Source organism: Capricornis sumatraensis, chromosome 3 (assembly GCF_032405125.1).
Source record: "Capricornis sumatraensis isolate serow.1 chromosome 3, serow.2, whole genome shotgun sequence".
Lineage (NCBI taxonomy): Eukaryota > Metazoa > Chordata > Mammalia > Artiodactyla > Bovidae > Capricornis > Capricornis sumatraensis.
This window is the reverse complement of record NC_091071.1, coordinates 14,438,766-14,462,043: the sequence shown is the minus strand read 5'-3', so window position 1 is coordinate 14,462,043 and position 23,278 is coordinate 14,438,766. Positions and strand designations below refer to the sequence as shown.

The following is a 23,278-nucleotide window of genomic DNA, read 5'->3' as shown; positions in this document are numbered from 1 at the left end:
TTTTAAGGTCAGTACTTTCAAGGCTCCACTGTTACCTTTTTTCAAAAACCCTTTGTAACATTTCCTGTGTGACAAATACCAAGAGGGAAGAAAAGGGCTTCCATCCCTCACACTCAACACCGCCCCCAGGGCTGGGGCTGACAGTGGATGTGCTGTGACCAGCCCTGTGCTCAGCAGGATCTCCACCCCTGGGTTCCTTGCCTGGAGGTTGTTTCTATTCAAATACTTAAAGTATCTGAAATATTGGATACTGAAATACACGATAGGCAGAATTAAAATTTGACAAATCAGAAACTCCCTAGCAGTCCAGTGGTTAGGATTCTGAGCTTTCACTGCCAAGGGCCTCGGTTCAATCACTGGTCAGGCAACTGAGATCCCACAAGCTGAGTGGTGTGGCTCAAAAAAAAAACACAAAACTACAAATCTGTTTTGATATATGGATAAACTTTTATTTATATATAAACAGAAAACCAATTTCATTTAAAGCTGCCTAATTCACATTCCCAATAGTGCAGATGTTTAATTTACCATCCACCTTCCAAAGGCTTCAAATCAAACATAGCCAGAATTGATTGATAAAGAATTGATAGATTGATAAAGAATTCAGATTATAAAACTCTCCAGGCAATTAAATGGTCATAATAATACTGGAACTACAGTTTAAAAACACAAATCACAATGTTATGAGCCCTAACTATCGTTCACTGGGAGGTACAGATAATCAATACCAAATTCATAGATTGGGTTGTAATCAGCAATTGGAAGCAAACAGTATCAAACTGCATAACTTTTAAAAATTAACCTGAAGTTATGAACTTTATAAAAGTGGATCTTATTCTTCCAGTGCTCCCAGAAGCTCTACAAAATCAGTGATGTACCATTCCGCATTATCCTTTACTTGCTGCCTGATCACATTTCCTCCGAATCCAATGAAGGCATCCTAAGAAGAGAAACAAAGGGAAATAGTTTATAAGGAGAGACAGAAAGAGAGACAGCAGCAGCCTAGGGAAATAAGTATTATTGAAAAGAAGAAACTCTGAACAAAGACAAGTGAGCCCAGCATCACCTGGGATGCCTCCCTCCCCAGCTCCCTGTGAACCTGCTCACCTCCTCCCCTCCTCCCACCACACGAATAAATAAGTCTGACCACCACTGCAGCAGAAGCATTCAGCTGAACACTGTGGGCTTCAGAAGAACTGAAGTCCTCAGAAAATCAAGACAACTGCTTACAAAAATAAAACCTGGGACTTCCCTCGGTGGTCCAGTGGTTAAGACTTCTTGCTTCCAATGCAGGGGGCCCAGATTCAATTCCTGGTCAGGGAACTAGATCCTGTACACCACATCTAAGACCCTGCACAGCCAAATAAATATATATATATATATATATATTTTTTTTTTTTTTTAATAGGGACTTCCCTGGTAGTCCAGTGGCTACGACTCCATGTTCCCAATGCAGGGGGCCCTGCGTTCAATATCTGGTCAGAGAACTAGATCCCATTTGCTGCAACTAAAAATCCCAAGTGCCACAACGGAGCCTCAGCACAGCCAAATAAATATTTTTTAAAAAAGTAAATAAAACCACACCAGGTGGTAAACATCTGAGTTCTCAACTGGGTGGCAATCACATCCACATTCAATTTCAAAGAAAGAAGGGAGGCCTGTTATCCTGGGCTGAAGGAGTATGTTAGCAGCACTCTATTTTTCACTGGTAGAATGATTTAAAGGTGCGTTATTTCATTCATTTCTTCTCAGTGATACCTTCTTTTAGTCAATGATCTTTTGAAATTTTTTTGGCTGCACCTTCACAGCATGTGGAATCTTAGTTCCCTGACCAGGGATCAAACCCATACGCCTGCACTGGAAAGTGCAGTCTAAACCACCAGACCACCAGGGAAGCCTCTGCTGTTAGTCACTAAGTTGTGTCTGAATCTTTTGCAAACCCATGGACTGTAGCCCACCAGGCTCCTCTGTCCACGAGATTTCCCAGGCAAGAATACTGGAATGGGTTGCCATGCCCTTCTCCAAGGGAAATCCCATAGTCAATGGTCTTTTTAAGTGGTATTTTCTCTTTTCTCTGCCAGGACACAGACACAATATACACTGATTTAGAAGTACAGGTTTATCTTACTTGCCCTTTCTCTTCATTTTTATTTTCATACCACACAATGGGGGAAAATAAGTAGATTCTTACATTTAGATAAATCGAGCCTCTTGAACCCCTGCCTCTGCGGCAGCCCTCTGCAGGCCAGCACCAGTTCCACTGTCCTAACACCCTGACTTGTTCCTTCTTGGTGCAGAGGCTTCCAAGACTTCCCATGACCCAAAGGTAACACCAGAGAGCCTAGTGCGTGGGGTCTTCTTCTCTTGCTGAAGAGAAAGCCCACTCCCACACCTCCCTGCCCACTGGCCAGCCCGAGACTGCGCCTAGCACATCAGGACTGTGCTCGGCTGCTTCCCTTCCCTCTGGGAGCCCTCCCCGCCAAGTTCCGCCTGGCTTCCACATGGCGCCTGCTAACTGCCCTTTAGGCCAGAGCTCCCCACTCCCAGGCCACGCAGTTGGTACTGCACACGGGAGAAGGTGAGCAGCAGGAGAGTGAGAGAGGCTTTATCTGTATTTACAAACCGCTCCGCATTGCTTGCACTCCTCCTGAGCTCCGCTTTCTGTCAGGTCAGTGGCGGCATTAATAAAAGCAAAGCCCTTGAATCATCCAGAAACCATCCTCCACCCCTTAACCCCCAGTCCGTGGAAAAATTGTCTTCCACGAAACCGGTCCCTGGTGCCACAAAGGTCGGGGAACCCCTTCATTAGGGCACAGATTCCTCGGACCACCTTCCAGGGCTACAGACCTGCACACACGCCACCTTCCCTTGGTTCAGTCGAGCTGTGTCACCTTCTGACCGGCAGGATCTTCTGCACTTTGTAAGTCTGTCCTTCTTGGATACCGGGATTCAGGGCCCCAGAGAGAACCCTGCATTTTACGCCTTGTACTCTGATATCCACTAGCCTGGCTTCCAATACTTAGTCGACCCTGACATTGGCCGTAAATCATTTAAGAACGCATTATTTCAAACTGACTCAAGTAACGTTAAAAGGATCCCCCAAAATTCTTTAACCACTTCTGATTAATCATTAACAGACAGATGTTATTTTTAGATCTGAGGAAACTAGGGAGCGAAACGTTCACCGCTATATTTCTGGTTCAGGTTTTTTAAGGTAGAACGAAATGTTAGAGTCACAGTCCTATGTGAAATGGACATGTGATACTTAAGGTATTGGCTACAGTCCATGGGGTCCCAAAGAGTCGGACAGAGCTGAGCGCCTGAGCACACGCGCGCGCACACACACACACACACACATAGAGCACTTGTTTCCTGCTAGTCTCAGAAAGCAATGTAAATGCAGAAGAAGAATAAAATGCTTTAATATGGGCATGGTATCGAATCTCCATGACCCTCAGTTACCCCATCAGTAAAAAGGAAAAGATGATACTTTTCACTTCACAGGGCTGTTATGAAGATTAAGTGAGATAATGCATGAAGAAATAGTTTATCAAATGTAAAACACAGATTCTGGTTGTAGTATAAGAGCTGCGTTAATTGTGGAAATGAAGCCAAACCTCATTGAGCACATACTTGGGCTAAGAGGCAGCAGCCATACTGCAGGGACAAGGGGTCTTTGGAAGTTTTAAATGGGGTTTAAGTTCCTTATCTGCAACCTTCCTTGGGTTTGCAAAAAGTCAATTAATATAGTGAGACTGACTGTGTTTTATTTATTTTGGTTTTTTGTTTTATAGTGATACAGGATTTTGTTTCCTTCTCACAAACTGCAAAAAAACTAGTATGCTTAATACATACAGCGGGAGGACAGGCTTCCATGTCTGTGGCTCCATCTCCCACCATGATGATCTTCTTAAAATGAAATTTTTCCTTTAAAAACTTAATAACTTTTCCTTTCCCACCAGATTCAGCTGTTGGCTGAGTCTCATCAAAACCTGCATATTCACCTATAAAACAGATTCACAGAATTAGATCAGTAGGGCCACTTTTTTGCATAGATGATATCCTCACTTATATACCACTGGCAAAGCTAAACATGGCCTTTGATAAAGTAACACAGCCTGAACTTCTATTTCTCAGAATGAACAAGCTATGCTTTTAAATCACAAACTTCTTGTCAAGGTTATTCCTTTAGGTGATAAACATCTTGCATGTTAATTGGTCTTATCTTCTAGTATAGCAAGTCTCAAAACTTATTGAAATGGCAGAACACCATGAAACAGTAATATATTCATTTAAAACTTGTTATTATATAATTTCTTCTAAGAGGAGATTCTAATTTACATTTGATGGATTATTTCCATCTTACAGTAATTAATACACTTATACTCTACTCTTTTTTAAATTATCTCTATCTTATAAACTCTTCAAAAGTGTTCTAGTAACACATTTAAATGTTTTTAATTAATACCATTTGGTTTTAAGAATGCCGGCCACCCCCTGACATAACTGGGGACATCTTAAGATGACGAGAAGATTACAGCTGTGCCTCTGTGATGGTCCAGAGAGGGGCCAGGAGGCACCTCCAAAGGCAGCTACAGTGCAGTGACTTGCTCACAAATTAACTCTCCTTCCTGAGTCAAACACATGAGCCAAACTGGCTCAATACATGAAAGCTTTCATAAAACTGAAATATACTGAATAACAAAATAAGTCATAGGGGTTACATGACATTATTTACTAAAATGCAGACTTGCATATACAGATAGATGATCTTATGGATACTGAAGGTAGGAGAGATGATGCCCTAAGTATATCTTGCAGAGTAAAGGATACCAAAGTGTGAAAGACATCAGTAAAGAGAACCCTCTATCTCAGCATTTAACTCCAACACCACCTTGCTGAAGCTGCATTCCAACAGACATTAAATATGAAAACTGATTAGAGGGAAAATGGGACCATGAAAGTCTTACCATTAAAGTAGAACTTTAGCCTATTGGCAAATACATTGGTTGATGGAATGTTGACCTTTGAAGCAACATGCTCCACAATGCTCCTAAAGCCACCAGATATCAGGAAAACCTGAACATTTCGCTCTTGAAGGCGACTTACTAGCTCCCTGTTTAAAAAAAAAAAAAAAAAAAGGAAACTGCAAATACCAAACGCTGATCAATACAAAAGTGAAAACAGGAGACGTGAAAAGGAAACTCAAATATGTATTTTCTCCTAATGCATCTGTCCAAGGTACATCAGACAAGGTATATTGCCTAGTGAATTAATGTTCCACATATGTTTTTCTAAATGCACTTAGAAATTAGTGGGTGGGGCTTGACTGCTTTAGGAAACCATTCCACAACTCTGTTTTGCCCATGGACCTAGAAACACAAGACGAAGAGGAGATTTTGGCTCTCTACTGGGAGAGAGGGAAGGCAGACATGGGCAGGACCAACCAACCAGACAAGACCATTCACAAGTACCAAAAGAACCACACGGAAGCTCTACGGTAATGAAGCACATGCCCCCAAACGCAGGTGCTGATGGAGAGGCAGTGTACCCAGCCTGGCCATCCCTTACCTTATGCCGGGCGTCAGGTGTGGGGGGTGCTCTGCTAGGAGCCTCTGCACCTGTTCCCTGGAGGGCTGGATCAGAGCTAAGCGCTGTGTGAGGGCAGCCTTGAAAGGCACTGCCCCGCCCATGGCTTGCCGTGTCCTAGGAGGAGGAAGACCCAACAATCAAGGCAGCCAAGTCAGCTGTCGTCAGTTTACATGCCCACCCTCCCCAGCTCCTCACAAGGTCCATCCACGAGGATGGTGCCCCACCATACAACAGATGTGCTACGTTGCCATGGGAGTGAGTGGGGCCAGGGATAAACTATGGAGGGTTTGCTTGAGAATCACATTAGTATTCTGCATCCACAAATACACCATCCAGTGAGCTGAGAAAAACGCATGTACTATCCACAGGTACCTTCCTTAGAAGCCGTGAGCACTTGTAAACCAAGAAAGAGACTAAAGGCCAGTACTCTTTATACACATACACACACACACACACACACACACACACACACACACACATATATAATTTAGCATGTTAAAAACAATCACATCAAAGAAAAGTATACAGGGGCTTCCCTGGTGGCTCAGTGGTAAAGAATCCACCTGCCAGTGTGGAAGACACCAGTTTGATGCCTGGTCCAGGAAGATACCACATGCTGTGGAGCAGCTAAGCCCGTGAGCCACAACTGTTGAGTCGGTGCTCTGGAGCGCAGGAGCTGCAACTGCTGAAGCCTGCCCTAGAGCCTGTGCTCCACAACCAGAGAAATCCCTGTAATCAGAAGCCCATGCCCAGCAACAAAGATCCAGCACAGCCAAAATAAACAAGCAAGAATTTCTAAAGTATACAGACAAAAAAATGTCACAGATGATGTAAGAATAGTGTGCATATATTTTTGCATATATAAATAAATCTACAGTTTTTACCACTGTTGATTTATATACATTTTGGAGCAGCTCTGATGCTGCTATCATAAACTAAATCGTACAGCTTGGTTTACTAGGCCAGGCATGCTTGCATCAGATGAAACTGAACATGAAACAGTCTAGGACCTGGTGAGTGTGGGTGGCACAGGGGAGAGCAGAAGGGAGGAAGGAACTCTCACCCAGGCATCCGTGGAGACTCTGAACCAAAACTAGCTTTCTAGCAAAGCCATACTTTCAACCATGACACAAAGCACTGGACCCCTGGAGATTATCTTCTTTGGTTAGGTTATCATCTTCTTTTGCTAGGTTACCTTCTTTGGCTATTTGTGGTCATCATTCCCCTGGCCAAGCTAAGGGTATGTCATCCATATTTATTTGTCACAGTGTATATGTTAGTGTTATATATACACTTTGGGGGCATAAATATGTGTATAAACGGGAAACTCCCCAGAAGTCCAGTGGTTAGGATGCCATGCTTCCACTGCAAGGAGACAAGTTTGATCCCTGGTTGGAGGGAACTGAGGTCCTGAAAGCCATGTAGTATGGCCAAATATACATACATACATATATATATATACATATATATATATATATATACATATATAGATATGCTATGCTTAGTTGCTCGGTCATGTCCAACTTTGTGACCCCATGGACTGCAGCCCATCAGGCTCCTCTGTCCATGGGGACTCTCCAGGCAAGAACACTGGAGTGGGTTGTCATGCCCTCCTCCAAGGAATCTTCCCAACCCAGGGATTGAACCCAGGTCTCCCACATTGCAGGCAGATTCCTTACCATCCAAGCCACCAGGGAAGCCCATGAATAATGGAGTAGGTAGCCTATCCTTTCGCCAGGGGATCTTCCCAACCCAGGAATCGAACCAGGTCTCCTGCATTGCAGGTGGATTCTTTACAAGCCAAGCTACTGGGGATGCCCATACACATACACACACACACACACAGATTTATATAAGCCCATACACATATATATATATTTATATAAATGGATGGTTGGATGATGTACTATACCAACAAATTCAGCTCTAAGTGATGGAAGAAAATAACCCAGTGCCCATGTGTCATAGGAAGGGACTAAAATCAGGGAATTGTGACTCTGGTCCTGTGCGTCATTCAAAGGTCACTCTTCTTTTGCAATCCTCTATCATTTCATAAGGTGAATAAATACTGTTCCTACATTTCTGACACGGCATCCTCAACTCCACAGAATTTGGCCAGCTCATCAATTCCTTCTTCTTGGATGACGGTGCTATCAACATCAAAGCACACTGCATCAGCTGAACAGAAAAGATTCCTCAGCTCTGAATGGGAGACCATCTTTGGAAGAATTTTCCTCCTACAACAGAAAAAGATGAATCTATTTAAAGACGTAAAATATAATCATTTGTTGTTGTTGTTCAGTTGCTAAGTCCTGTCTGACTCTTTGCAACCCCAGGGACTGTAGCATGCCAGGCCTCCCTATGCCTCACTATCTCCCGGAGTTTGCCCAAGTTCATGTCCAATGAATTGGTGATGCCATCCAACCATCTCATCCTGTCACCCTCTTCTCCTTTTGCTTTCTATCCTTCCCAGCATCAGACAGAATATAATCATAAAAAGGTCTATATTGTATTTTGCATCAAAGTCATTCATTTTTTTTTTAATACAAATTAAGCCCCTACTAAATGTCAGGCTCTGGGGCTACAAAAATGAGTGAAGACCCAGATTCTGCTCCCAGGAATTAAGTCTAGTGAAGGTTATCAATTTATGAATGTATTTGATTGTCAACCAATATTCACGTGGTTTTGACCTAACAATTAGAGCAATAAGGCAAGTGCTACAATAGAAATGCGCATAAGACACTGTGAGCACACAGAGTAAATGGTTAACCTTGTCCATGAGACAGGCTTCCAAGAGGTACAGGCATTTGAGCTGAATCTTGCAAAGTGGCCTTCTACATGGGCTCTCAAAGGGAAGGGTATCAGTTTGTTGTGTCCTAAGAATAAGCCAGAGGGAGAACGGCAGCAAGGAGGGGGGTAGTGATGGCAAAGGGAAGAACATGTGCAAAGACAAGGCGGCAGAATGATGGCTGATGAGTTGGGAGCTGCCCAACGGCCCAAGCCAGCTGGCAGGCAGTGCACAGGCAGTTAGTATGGGTGGGCTAAGAGGTTTTTTTTTTTTGACTTTGCTGGGTCTTCATTGTTTCACACAGACTTTCTTTAGTTGTGGCAATCTGGGACTACTGTTCGTTGCGGTAGATGGCCTTCTCGTTGCCATGGCTTCTCTTGTTGCAGAGCACAGGCTCAAGAGCTCAGGCTCAGTAGTTGTGGTGCACGGGATTAGCTGCCCCACGGCCTGTGGGATCTTCCTGGACCAGAGATCGAACCCGTGTCCCCTGCATTGGTAGGCGAATTCTAATCCACTGGACCACCAGGTAGGTCTTAAGGAGTTTGGATTTTAACATTCTAGCTAATGGAAGGACTTACCTGGTGGACCAGGAGCTAAGACTCCATGCTTCCAAGGCAGGGGGCCCAAGTTCAATTCCTGGTCAGGAAACTAGATGCCACATACCTCAGCTAAGAGTTCATATGCTGCAACTAAGACTTGGTGCAGCCAAATAAGCAAATACTGGGGGTGGGGAGGAACTTTTAGCTAATAGGAAACCTTGAAAGGCTTTACACCTCAGAAGTCAGAGCTAAACATACACATGAGTTTGCTTCCAGGGCAGAGGTGGTAACTGAAGCCACAGACTGCTGGAAGAGAGAGTGGAGAAAGAGAAAAAGAAGAAGGCTGAGGACAGAGCACGCAGGAACAGGACGGTCAAGTCAGGAACCCGTGAAGGAGAATGAGAGGGAGAAGTCACAGGGAGGAACTGAGCGACCACAGTGCTGCAGAAGCTGCAGAGGACAGTTTCAAAAGAATTTTGAGTATTTTTTATTTTTTAAGAAAATTGGGGCTTCCCTGATGACTCAGTGGTAAAAAAAAAAAATCCACCTGCCAATGCAGGAGACCCTGGTTCAGTCCCTGGTCCAGGAAGATCCCACGCGCCATGGGGCAGCTAAGCCCATCCTCCACGACTACGGAAGCCCTTGCACCTTAGAGCCCGTGCTCCACAACAAGAGAAGCCACTGCAGTGAGAAGCCCAGGCACCACAACAGAGAGTAGCCCCTGCTCGCCACAACTAAAGAAAAGCTCAAGCGGTAACGAAGACCCAGCACAGCCACAAATAAATGAGATTATTTTTTAAAAAGAAAGAAAATCAATGGACTAGAGTCTTGGAAGTGAACTAGATCCTAGAGGTCATCTGGGGTCACTCTCCCATCAAAGAAACTAATACGTCATGTACAAGGTACACGGACCATGCAAATCAGCATAAACAGTGGCTGACAACTGACTCACAGGAGCCTGGCCAACCCACTTTGTAACTGATTACAAACCAGTGCATTTGGTAGAATGATCCAGTTCAAAGTTGACGTGGGGGAAAAAAAATCTTTCAAGCCAGGGGTCAGCAAAACACAGCCAATAGGCCAAATGCAGCCTGCCACCTGTTTTTGTACAGCCTGTGAAGAATGAATTTTACATTTTAAATAGTTGGGAAAAGTAGAAGAGTAGTATTTTGTGACACATGCAAGTCACATAAAATTCAAAATTCCTGTAAATAAAATGTTATGGGAACATAGCCACGTTCATCATTTACATGTCTATAGTGACCTCCCCACAGCAGCAGACAAGCTGAGTAGCTGTGTCAGAGACATTATGGTCTGGAAAGAAACATACTGTCTGGCCCTTTAGAGAAAAATTTTGCTGATCCTTGTTTTGAGCCCTTACAAAAGAGTACTCCAAACAGGAAACATCCATTTCATTGGAGTCCCACTAAAAACAGGCAGAGGAGGGTAAGTTAATGAATCCAGTTAGATAACAGAATTTAAAACTCTGCACTGACATTATCAACCTAAATGTGAATAACTCTCCATAGAAGAGGAGAAGTATTTTTCAAAAACATAAATACAAAACACATCTGCTACTGGTTATCTATTGGGTTTTCTGTAAGAGATTATGGAAAAACCCGATCGACTTTTTGGCCAACACCATATGATCTGTTTTTTACCCCCAACATCATGTTCTTGTTCAAGCTGACCCCTCAAGTTAGAGGACCAACTTCCCAGGTTCACATATCTGTTCTTGGCGACTAAGCTTCTTTGCTGGTTGGTTCTCTTAATGTAATAGCCCACGGTCTGTCCTTGGTCTTCTCTACCTATATACACTCCTTGCTGCTGCTGCTAAGTCACTTCAGTTGTGTCCAACTCTGTGCGATCCCATAGATGGAAGCCAACCAGGCTCCCTCGTCCCTGGGATTCTCCAGGCAAGAACACTGGAGTGGGTTGCCATTTCCTTCTCCAGTGCATGAAAGTGAAAAGTGAAAGTGAAGTCGCTTAGCTGTGTCCAACTCTTAGTGACCCCACGGACTGCAGCCTACCAGGCTCTGCCGCCCATGGGATTTTCCAGGCAGGGGTACTGGAGTGGGGTGCCACTGCCTTCTCCGATATACACTCCTTGCTAAGTGCTAAGTCACTTCAGTCATGACCAACTCTTTGCGACCCTATGGACTGTAGCCCACCAGGTCCCTCTGTCTCTGGGAATTCCCAGGCAAGAATACTGGAGTGGGTTGGTTGCCATTTCCTCCTCCAGGGGATCTTCCCCACCCAGGGATCAGGCCGGAGTTTCCTATGTCTCCTGCATTGGCAGGGGGATTCTTTACCACTAGTGCCACCTGGTCACTCCTTAGATGAATGAATTTATCCAAGATCATAGCTTTAAATGTCAGCTCTATGACAGTAACTCCCAATGTACAGCTGCAGCTCAGTTTTCTCTCCCAATCCCTAAACTCTATCTACTTACCTGACTTCCACTTAGATGTTTAGTGAACATCCCAAACATAACACATAACGTCCAAAACGGAACTCCCAGTCTTCCCTTCCCTCCTCGAAACTGCCCTTCTTGCAGCCTTCCTTCTCTCTCTTGATGGCAACTCCACTCCTCAGTCACCTTAAATATTTCTCTTTCCCTGAAATCCCACATCCAATCTTTCAGGAAATGCTATTTGTTCTGCCTTTAATTTTTTTTTTTTTGGCCGAGCCCCTCAGCATGTGGGATCATAGTTCCCTGAAAAGGGATCAAACCCACACCCACTACAGTGGAAGTGTGAAGCCTTAACCACTGGACCTCCTGGAAAGTCCGGTTCTTCCTGTAAGAGCTAACCAAAAAAAATCTAACCAAAGTATGACCGCTTCTCACCACATCCACTGCTGTCGTTCCAGCCTGTCACCAATGTTTCTAGCCAAGATTGTACCAACAGCCTCTTAAAATGTCCCCACCCCTACTATCTGCTCTCAAGATAACAGCCAGAGAATCACTGTAAGCTATAAGCCAAATCATGTCACAATCTTAGCTCAAAATCCTTCAGTGGCTTCTCATTTTACTAAAAGTAAAAGCCCAAGTCCCTATGATTACCTATGAGACCTGCCCCCCAACTCTGGCACCACCACCACCAGCATGCCCTCCCCATTACTTCTCTGGCCTCACCTCCTACCCCTCTCACTCTTGTTCACTCTGCCCCAGCCTCATTGGTCTTCTTGCTGCTCTGCAAATACACCAGGAAGGCTCCCCTCTTAGGGTCTTTGCTCTAGCTTTGCCGTTGGTGGGAATGCTCATCATGTGAATACCCGCTTGGCCAGTTCCCTCAGAAGCAGTTTGCCCAGATGTCAACCTGGCCACCCTGCTTATCGCTGTAACCCCCTTCCCTGACCTTACCCCCGACATTGCTGATCTCCCTCATGACGCCCTACTTCTTTTCTTCTGTAACATCTCTCATCTTCTAACACCTGATAACACATGTCTATTCTGTGTTGTCTATCTGTTCCCATTAAGATGTAAATTTCACAGGAGTAGGATCTTTATCATCTTTGTTCACTGCTGGATAATTAGGACTGAGCATGGTACTCGGCACATAGTAAGGCTCAGTAAGGCTTCCCAGATGGCACCAGTGGTAAAGAACTTGCCTGCCAATGCAGGAGACATAACAGACTCAGGTTCCATCCCTGGGTCAGGAAGATCTCCTGGAAGAGGGCATGGCAACCCACTCCAGTATTCTTGCCTGGAGAACCCCTATGGACAGAGGAGCCTGGCAGGCTCCAGTCCATAGGGTCACAAAGAGTCGGATATGACTGAAGCGATTTAGCACACGCACAAGGCTCAGTAATGTGTGTAAATGAATAAAGCTCAAATGCCATCTTCACTATGAAGTCTTCCCTGATCCCCTGAGCTGGAAAAACATCTCTCCCAGAACTTCCACAGTACTTTATGGAGACCTGCTTTAAGATATGGAATTTATAATATTCCAACTTATCTTATATTGATTTATGTGCATATCACTTTCACTCCTGGATGGCAAGCTCTTTGTACTAAGATACAAAATTTTCCAAAACACCTACTGTTTTGAACCTTTTTTGAGTAGATACTCAATTAATTTCTGAAGGTTGAATGAACAAATAAAATGATACAATTGTGAATTACATACCCACAGCTAACAATTTTTAAAAACTTTTTATCGTGGGAAATTTCACATACATATCAAAACAGGAAGTATGAATACATGAACTCAAGTATTTATCAGCCTGTTTCAATAATCATAGCAAATCTTACTTCAGCAACAACCCCACTATAAATATAAGGTTCTGTACCCCAATTCCAACACGGGGGTTGGGGTTCTGACACATTCAAGCAGTTCTTGGGTACCAGCAGGATGTTCTACTTTTTGATTCAATTCTGACACTATCTACCCAGAGAGGGCATCAGATTCCACAGGTTAAAGGTTTAGTCCACAAGACTGACCCCACTCCACCCCCGACACACACACACTCTCTCTCTCTCCAGATGTTGGTCACAAGTCCAGATTATCATCACCTGTGCTTCTGACTGACCAACTATAGAATGGAGGTTCCAACAACCCCCTCCTTGGGTTCCATTAATTCATTAGAGCAACTCACAAAATTTACTAGGTTTATTATTAAAGGATATAACTTAGGAAAAGCAAATGAAAGAAATGTACAGGGCAAAGATATGTGGGAGGGGAGGGGAGCTTCCATGCCCTCTCCAGGCTCACCGTTCTGCCCAAATCTCCACGTGTTCACCTACCCAGAAGCTCTTAGAACCCCGTCCTTTGCAGGTTTTGAGGAGGCCTCATTACAAAGGCACACTTGATGATATTATTGGTCACTGGTGCCTGAGCTCAGCCTCTAGCTCCTCGGGTCATGTCAGTGGGACCAAAGGTTCCAACCCTCTCATCACATAGTTGGCTCTCATAGCAAATAGCCCTCATCCTTAGGTAGGTCCAAAAGTCACTCATTCACACAAGAGACATCTTTATCTGTTTCATCATGGAAAATCCAAGGGTTACAGGAGCTCTGTGTCAGAAACAGGACAGGTCCAAATACATGTTTATTACAAATCACATTCTCACACCCACACAATTCCATCTTTGAGATAAATCTGACTTATCTCAAAGTAAATCATATCATTTCATACAAAAATATTTCAGTATATATACTTAAAAGGTAAAGGTTCTTTTTAACATAGTCACTTGCTTTTATTAACTATACTGTTGGCACCTGCCTGTATTCAGGTTTGGCTGCTGACAACTGTGGAATCAAATCCGGTTAATCACAGCACACCTCAGAATGCCCCTGCTTATCCATTTCTCATTATTAGCATAGAAATCAACATAATATCTCTGTTACTTGATTCATTTATTCCCTTCATGATTCCAATCCTCTCCATTTCACCAGTCTGCTCCCCACCACTTTACTCTCCCCACAAACACTCACACACACTTTATGCTCAAGGAATACAGAGGACTTCTTGCTCCTTAAACATGTCGTGGTTTTTTAGTTCTCTTTATCTTTGCAAATGCTGTTTATTCTGCCTGAAATCACCTAATTACTCATGTTTAAAGGGCAAATTCCTATTCTTCAAGGTGCAGATTAAATTATTTTCCCTGTACTATCTCCTTCATAATCCCCTCCAATAATTAATTAATTAATTACCCCCATTCCTCTCCTAGAATGTGAGTTCCTTCAGGGTAGGGACCTTGACTGAATTACTTTTCTGTTTCAGCACAGTGGGTGTTAAATTGAAATGTTTCAGGGATTAGAGCTGAATCTAAGCAGTTAATGAGAACCCAACACAGAATCAAGTACATTACTGTTCTCAATTAAACAATTCCAATTCAGTATGCTATTACCCTAAAATTAAAGTCCTTAACCAGAAATGATGACTACAACAGAGAAACAGAATCAACATCATATATTCCAAAGTTGGAAGAAAGCTCAAAGCCATTTATCTGGGGCTAGTCCTGTGCCTTTCTACAGGAACAATATAGATACATCCATTCACCAAATTAACTAATAGAGCTATAAGGAACGAAATGCTTTACCCAAGGTCATACAGCTCCTAAGTGATGGCCAAAGAACTGAAATTTGGATCTCAAATGCACAGAGACAGCATTCAAGATGTGGATAAATTAGGCAGAATTAAGCAAAGTTAGACATTGTTAAGAACATAACGTGGATCCAGGAAATGTCAAAGACTTCCACCAAGAATTCAGACTGGGACTTCCCTGGCGGTTCAGTGGTTGAGAATCCACCTTGAAGTGCAGCAGATGTGGGTTCAATCCCTGGTCAGGGAACTAAAATCCTACAGGCCATGGAGAAACTAAATCCACGTGCCAGAACTGGAGAATCCATGCGCCACAGTGAAAGATCCCACATGCTGCAACTAAGACCAACACAGTCAAATAAATACAAATGTTAAAAAAGAGAAAAAAAGAATTCAGACAATTCTTCAAAGACAGTGAAGCCAGTGCACAGTGCCACTCTGTGCCCAGCACATGATCTGGGAAACACAGAATGGGCACCACCTTCAAGACGCTCTCAGTCTCATTGGATGGCTGGAAAAATCATGATTGCTCACATTTGAAAAGCCAGAGCCTTGAGCCTCTTTCCAACCACTGATACCAGCAATAGCTTCAACCAGATCATGAGCCTCAAATACGAAAGGAAATATACATTTCCTCTAATGAAGTGAGGACTGATTTCTACAAATCCGGATGAACAGTAGTCCTGACTTAGAACTGCTGACACCTGTAGGTTGCACTGTGGGTCCCAAGACAGGATGTTTGAGACAAACTGTGGGAGGACAGAGGGAACAAAAAGTACCCACAAACTGAGAAGGCATCTTGAGAGCGACAAATGAGGCAGGCAGATCCATGTAATCAGGGTCCTTGGAAACAGGGCGTGCACTTCTAAGCCAAGACTGATGAATGGGTAAGTAGTCTTGGGGGTGCTGGAAATATGTCAGGGAGGGTTTTCATCATTGTTCGGGGACTAATAGAGCGTAGAGCTACCTGGCCCTGATGATTATTAAACAATGTGTATTAACTGCAAAGCCCTTGACGACAGAGAAGTGATTCACTGCACAGTACAGTTCTGGGTAGGGTCAGCAGAAGGATAGGAGAAACTGTAAGGACCCAAGACAGTGCTAATTATGCGAACAGCCACACACAAACATTACACTGAAGCTACCGGGAAGGTTAATTGTTTTCTCCGTGCCGTCCCTAGAAGACAGAGCTAGATTATATGACCTTAACCTTGCCCCCAGAATGCTTGTGCCAGGGGATATGCCCTCCACTCCTCAGCTTACATGGGTTTCAATCCCCTGCTTAGACTACAGAGCAAATTCAGCTTCCTTCAGCACTTTGCAGCCCCCACTGTAAAATGCTCTGCCTCCCTGTTCACTTCTGGTTCCCTCTTTTTTCATTGTATCCACCAGGAGTGACCCATGATTCATACAAATTCGAAAATCTCATAGTTCCAGGGGCAGGAAGGGAAATCTGCTGAGTAAATTCAGTTGCTTCAAAGTAAATTGTGTACATTAGAAAAACTGTTGCTGGAGAATGGACTCTGGAGCCCTCACATCCAGACTAGCAAGGAAGGGAGACAGGACAGGGGTGGAAGAAATCCTGGTGGAAAAGGTCTGTGTTTAGACACGGCAGTTGCCAAGCCTGGTCCCAACCCCTAGACCACTGCCTTTCTGGGGCTCAGGACAGGAATCCTGCCCACCCGGCCCCAAGCAGGTCCACCCTGGGGAAGCAGAGGGCCAACTGGTAAAGAAGCCACAACTGACAACCCCTTGTCACCTACTCCCAGTTCCAAAAGTACAAAAGCAAGCTTTCCTTCAAGGCTAACCTTAGGAATTCTGATGTTAGAGGAAAGGGGAAAAAAACTTTCTCATCCCAAAGAACTCTCTTCCAGCTTCTCATCTAAGTGGCTCACAAGAGACATCTAAGATCACCTTCACCAACTTCCACTTTTGCTGGGATTGACCTCTTACCTTCACCTATGTAAGAACAAATATAAGCTGGTACAGAGGTTGAGGAAGCCCACAGAGCAAAGCTCCCTGGACTCAGATGTTATCCTCTAGCGTGGCTTTGGTCCTGGGGGTGAGGCTGTCTGGGGCCCTCCAAGCAGTGAAACAAGGTCGAATGGAGCCTGAGAGGCTTCTGGATCAGAGGAGAGTCAAAGAGCCTTCCTCAAACTAGGACGGGGGTTCCTGCCAATGCATTTATAGTACATTTTAAGATTTAAAACAAAACAGCTCTTCTTCAGGGAAACAGAGATGGTATGTGTGCCACTTTACAGCAGACAATTCTTTTTACGCAGGTGAAGTGTAAACTGATAACTGATAAACACTTTACACTGACAATGAGAACAACAGACAGAGCGGACTCACGCTTCTCCAGGGCTGGATTCCCAGGAGACAATGGTCTTCTCTTCCCACTTCTTTCCAGGGGGCGGGGGATAAAGAAACACAGCATAAAGTTCTGACTACAAATTTCTTTAAGAGAGATCTTGTGAGTTCTGCAAGAGTTAAGAGCCTAGAAAGAACGGGGAAATCAACATCAAGGTCCAGACACAGGAGAAGAAAGAGACCGCCTAGCTTCACTATCCTCCCTATGTAGGACTGGAACAAAGAAAGGTTGGCTGCAAAGTCTCCTAAGACTACTTTCTCTGGGAAATACTTCACATCTGCCTCCTTCAAGCTCCACAGAAGAAGAAACATACCCTTTTCTGTGGCTTTAAACCAGAAAGAGCTTCGAATCTGATAGAAAATCACCTACAGCTGATGGGCATGGCTCAGAGGCAAGGGAAAGGAGAGAAAAAGGGAAAGAGGATCTTGGGGGAAAACAAAATACAAATACAGAGAAGCCAATGTAGGAACATTACAGACTGTACAAAATGGTCCCTGCTGTCTTCAAAACAAGGAAAGTCAACAACATTCCAAGAATAGTCAGAAAGGACTCCTGCTGCCCCATAAGAAGGGAACAAAGCCAACAACTTCCGATTATTATCCTCATCATTTAAACTGTAAAAAGAAGTGGACAAAGGTGCTAAATCTCAGAAGAAACAAAGAGACAAAAAGAAGCAGTTAAGAACAAGCAGCAAGAAAGAGCAAAGTAGGGCTTGACAGAGGAAAGAAGACAGAATGGAAAGAAATCTTCAGGGAGGTTCAAATACAGCCCTCACTGCACTCAGAAAGGGTTTGGTGCACCCTTTCTCTCACCAGAGTCATAGAGGATAATACTCCCGAGAAGGAGGAAGAGCACAAGCTGTACTCAAAGCCTCATACCCGAGCATGCAAGCCTAGCAACATTCCCCACACTGCCGAGCTTCTGCAGGTGTTCCGAATCCCGCTCCCCTGCAGGCCTGGAGAGCTGCATCCTATTGGCCCTCCCCAGAAGCTGCTCCTCTTCAGAGACAACCCACTGCCCGGAATGGCAGCACAAGAATGGTACTATTTCCAAATTGCTTCTTTTTTATTTATTTCTTTTTCAAGGCTGAATTATTTTTTTAATGTGTGTATGTATTTTATTTTGGCTCTGCTGGGTTTTTCTTGCTGTGCCTGGACTTTCTCTAGTTGCAGCCATTGGGAGCTACTCTTTGTTCAGGTGCTTGGGCTTCTCATTGAGGTGGCTTCTCTTGTTGCAGAGCGTGAACTCTAGGTGTACAGGCTTCAGTAGTTGAGGCTCATGGGCTCCAGAGTCTGGGCTCAGTAGTTGTGGCACACTGGTATTTGCCCGGAGGCATGTGGGATCTTCTCAGACCCAGGATCGAACCTGTGTCCCTTACATTGCCAGGAGGATTCTTTACCACTGGACCACCAGCTGCTGCTGCTAAGTCGCTTCAGTCGTGTCCGACTCTGTGCAACCCCATAGACGGCAGCCCACCAGGCTCCCCCGTCCCTGGGATTCTCCAGGCAAGAACACTGGAGTGGGTTGGCATTTCCTTCTCCAAGGCATGAAAGTGAAAAGTGAAAGTGAAGTTGCTCAGTCGTGTCTGACTTCTAGCAACCCCATGGACTGTAGCCCACCAGGGATTTTCAGGCAAGAGTACTGGAGTGGGGTGCCATTACCTTCTCCGAATTTGCTTCTTTAATATAGTTTATTCTTTCTCCTTTGATCCATTTACATCTAAAGGAGAAATTCTTTTAATTATAAAGGCAGGCTCTTTTTCTCTTCTAATTTAGAATTCATACATTGCTACTTACCTTTTTTTTTTAATTGGGCATGTATTAAATCATGTGAAAACTTAAAATGTTCTTTCTATTTTGTTTCACCAATATGAAAATGACAAGACTCTGATAGTCATTATACTGAATTCCTACCTGGTTTCACTTTTCACTTTCATGCACTGGAGAAGGAAATGGCAACCCACTCCAGTGTTCTTGCCTGGAGAATCCCAGGGGCGGTGGAGCCTGGTGGGCTGCCGTCTATGGGGTCGCACAGAGTCGGACACGACTGAAGCAACTTAGCAGCAATAGCAGCAGTTTTAATTATATACAGAAATACTGAAATGTACATCCTTCTCTAAGCTGTAGTCCAATGACAAATTATGTAAAAAGAATAATAAAACTTTTGTAGTCCAATGCCAAAAATCAACTCCAAATGAATCAAGACCTAAACAAAAAAGCTAAAACTATACTTCTTCTAAAATGCAGGAGGAAAATTGCACTCCTGTAGCAGGCAGCCTCTAAAATGGCCCCTAGAGGGAATTCTCTGGAGGTCCAGTGGTTAGGACTCTGTGCTTCCAGTACAGAGGTCTTGGGTTTGACCCTTGGTTGGGAAACTAAGATCCCGCAAGCCACACAACTTGGCCAAAACACCAAAACAAACAAACAACACCTAATGAACCAACTTCCTGCTATTCCAACCCATCTCTAACCCCCTGCCCTTGATAGTGAGCTGGGTTTAGTGACTCCCTTCCAGTGAACAGAATGAGGCAGAGGTGATAGGATATCACTTGCAAAATAAATTAGACTGACACAAATGAGTGTCTACAATTGTGAGATCTGAACAAGCTCTATGGATTGTGCCAGAGTCAGTTCCTTGAGATGTTGGCTTTAGGGGAAGGGACGTGGAAGAAGGAGAAGTGCATGAGATTTCCCTGTATATTTCTTTGCAGCCCTCTGTGAATCCATAATTATTTCTAATCACACACAAAAGAGTGCATTTTTTAAAGTGAGTTTATCTAGGGGAATTCCCTGGTGGTCCAGTGGTTAGGACTCAGTGCTCTCACTGCCAGGGCCTGAGTTCAATTCCTGGTCAAGGAACTAAGACCCTGCAAGCCAGGTAGCATGACCAAAAAACAAAGAGTGTGTGCACCTGTTGTCGCTTTAAAAACAGAATGTGGCTTCCATGCTTGCCCCACCCCCATTCCTTGCTCTACAGGAAGGCAGCTGCCATGTCAGTAGCTGCCCTAAGACAGATGCATGTGGCAGAACTGGCAGCAAACAGCCAGGGAGAAACTGAAGACCTCAGTCCAACAACCCTCAAGGAAGTGAATCCTGTCAACAACCAGATGAGCAGACTAGGAAGCAGATCTTCCTCCACTGAAGTGCTCAGATAAGTTGACCTTGGCCAACTGCAACCCATTAGGGAAGTCGCTCAGTCGTGTCCAACTCTTTTCGATCCCATGGACTATAGTCTACCAGGCTTCTCTGTCCAGGGGATTTTCCAGGCAAGAGTACTGGAGTGGGTTGCCATTTCCTTCTCCAGGGGATCTTCCTGACCAAGGGATCAAACCCCAGTCTCCTGCATTGCAGGCAGATGCTTTACCCTCTGAGCCACGAGGGAACCCCTTAAGAGACCCTATCCAGAACCACCCAGGTAAGCTGTTCCCAGACTTCTGAGCCACAGAAACTCTAAGAAAATAAATGTTTGTCTTTTAAAACTGCCTAATTTGGGGATTATTTGTTATGCAGGGATAGATACCTAATAGAACAACCATAATTGGTAAAAATTTTCTTAAATAAAACCCAAATAGCATGAATAATAAAAGGAAAAAATGATAGATTGGACTTCATCAAAATTAAACTTTTCAAAAGATGCCATTAAGGAACAGGAAAAAAAGGTAAGTCACAGAATGGGAGAAAATATTCACAATCCACATATTTGAGAGGACTTTTATCTAGAATGAAGAACTTTTACAACTCAATAAAACACACAACCCATTAAAATATGAGCAAAAAGAGATCCTAAAAGGCATTTCAAAAAAGATGTGCAAATAAGCTCAAAAGAAAAATAACTTTAAAAAGATCGACAATATCATGTATTGGTGAGAACATGGAACAATTGGAATTCTCATACAATGCAACATTGTACAACCACTTTGGAAAACAGTTTGGCAGTTCCTTATGAAATTAAACATTTACTTACCGTAAGAGTCAGTCATCAATCCCATATCTGGAGGTGTATTTGAGAGAAATGAAAACATATTCAAAGCAGCTTTATTCATGATAGCCCAAAACTAGAATAAACATCACTGATAGATAAAGGGATAAACAGAACACTACTCGGCAATAAAAAAGGAATAAATTACCAATGCATACTATAACATGAATAGCTCAATTGGTAAAAAATCTTCCTGCAATGCAGGAGACCCAGGTTTGATCCCTTGGTCAGGAAGATCCCCTAGAGAAGGAAATGGCAACCCACCCCAGTATTCTTGCCTGGAGAATTAAATGGACAGAGGAGCCTCGCAGACCACAGCCCATGGGTTCACAAGAGTTGGACATGACTTAGTTACTAAACCAACCACCATCATAACATGAATAAATATTTTTAAAAATATTATACTGACCAGAAGGAGCCAGACACAAAAGAGTATGATTCTGTTTATATGAAACCCTAGAAAATACCAACAAATGCTATAATGACAAAAATTATTATAGACACCCTAGGAAACTTTTAGGGGAGATGGAAGTATTCTATTGTTATGGTGAATATAAGTGCGTACAACGTTGTCAAAATTCATCAAAACGTACACTTAAAATGGGTGCATATTGTTGCATTAGATTATACGTCAATAAAATGTAACCTTAAAAATAAGTTATAAGGGATACTTCCCTGGTGGTTCAGTGGTTAAGACTCTGCTTCAAAAGCAGGTGGTTTGAGTTTGATCCCTGGTCAGGGAAAAACTAAGATTTCTCATGGCGAGTTTCCCGGCCAGAAAAGAAAAGTTATTAGACATGTATCAGATAATCTGAAAACTTAAAACATCCTAGTACTTTGTTTTCCAATATGAAAGCGACAGGACTAGGATCATTACACTGAAAACACATCAAGCAGTGGAGATAACATATACAAATTCTGGACTTCATTTTTCTTCCCTGATCTTCATTCCAATTCCGTAGTCAAATATTTCAAGAGTAAACACCATGTGCAGGTCACATATAAGGAAAACTTAGAACGTTAAGTTTGATGAATGGAAGTATTATTTATTTAATTCCCGGCTTGAAGCCGTATAACAATGTATCTGGTAAGTACATATTTAAAATTCGAATTCTGATGAAGAAGAAGTTGACGAAGTCAGACACTGCAACTCTAAATTCTGGAACTTTTCCTACTCTTGAACTGATGACTCCCCTATGTGGGATTGCATCATTCATTCATGCTGTTTGGTAACAGGCAGCAGTAGGATAAAACAAGTGAAAACCATCAAAAGTAAACGGATGAAAAGAAAGCCTTGAAATCCCATGACATAATTTACCTATTCCGATGAAGAGAAAGAAATGCAGAATCATAAAGGCCCTGGGTATAGGACAGGCGGGCCGCTCAATCAGAAAGTTGGGCACACGACGAGACAAACACTTGCCCAGACTTACCCCGGCGCTGCTGCTCCTTCCTGGGCCGCTGCCACCGCCTTCAGTTCTCCCGCGGCTGTAAAGTTCCGACTGCAAGGGGCCGAGGGTTGGCTCCGACGTTCAGTTGTGGAGCTTGAGGGAGGTGACCGGTGCAGAGCCCCAGGGACTTTATCAATCACCAGATCCGCTGACAAGTGCGGTGGCTTCTTGCGGGATTTGCATCTGTTTTATACTCAACTGGAGCCTGCAAGACCTCCTCTCTGCAGAGCCGGGATGGGAAGAAGCCCTTGGCCCCGCCCCCGAGGGAGGGACTGCCTAAGCCCGCCCCCTCCTGCCGCCGGGGGCTCGGCGCTGGCAGACCTCGACTTGCATTTGGCGGTGGACGCTTTCCTGCGAAGCCGCGAGCCACTCCACCTCCACTTTGCAAAAGAGGAATGCCATAGCTCCGGTCCTTTCCCAGCGCTCTCCACCGTCACCACCCACTTGGGATAAGAGTCGGTGAGAGAAGAGAGGGACCTCTGTACCGATTTTGCAATTAACGAAAGCCCCCTA

General features: G+C 43.9%; 1 protein-coding gene across 1 annotated transcript; it reads right to left on the bottom strand.

Moving 5' to 3' along the window:
- Positions 1–502: 502 nt before the first annotated feature.
- On the bottom strand, positions 503–22,970 carry PSPH (phosphoserine phosphatase). Its single transcript, XM_068968702.1, has 6 exons — positions 22,748–22,970; positions 7,671–7,829; positions 5,572–5,706; positions 4,971–5,116; positions 3,856–4,004; positions 503–940 (listed from the first exon to the last, which is right to left on the bottom strand). Exons 2-6 carry the CDS (start codon positions 7,808–7,810, stop codon positions 833–835), a joined length of 678 nt encoding a protein of 225 aa, XP_068824803.1. The 5' UTR covers positions 7,811–7,829; positions 22,748–22,970; the 3' UTR covers positions 503–832.
- Positions 22,971–23,278: the final 308 nt, after the last annotated feature.

What these genes read in the sequence shown, in the direction of transcription:
- PSPH (XM_068968702.1), bottom strand. Translation starts at nt 7,810, where the DNA reads ATGGTCTCCCATTCAGAGCTGAGGAATCTTTTCTGTTCAGCTGATGCA. An exon ending in GAGGATGCCGTGTCAGAAAT is followed by an intron (nt 5,707 to 7,670) that starts GTAGGAACAGTA and finishes TCCTCCTCCTAG; the next exon opens with GACACGGCAAGCCATGGGCG. An exon ending in TGGAAGCCTGTCCTCCCGCT is followed by an intron (nt 941 to 3,855) that starts GTATGTATTAAG and finishes TTCTCTTCTTAG; the next exon opens with GATGCCTTCATTGGATTCGG.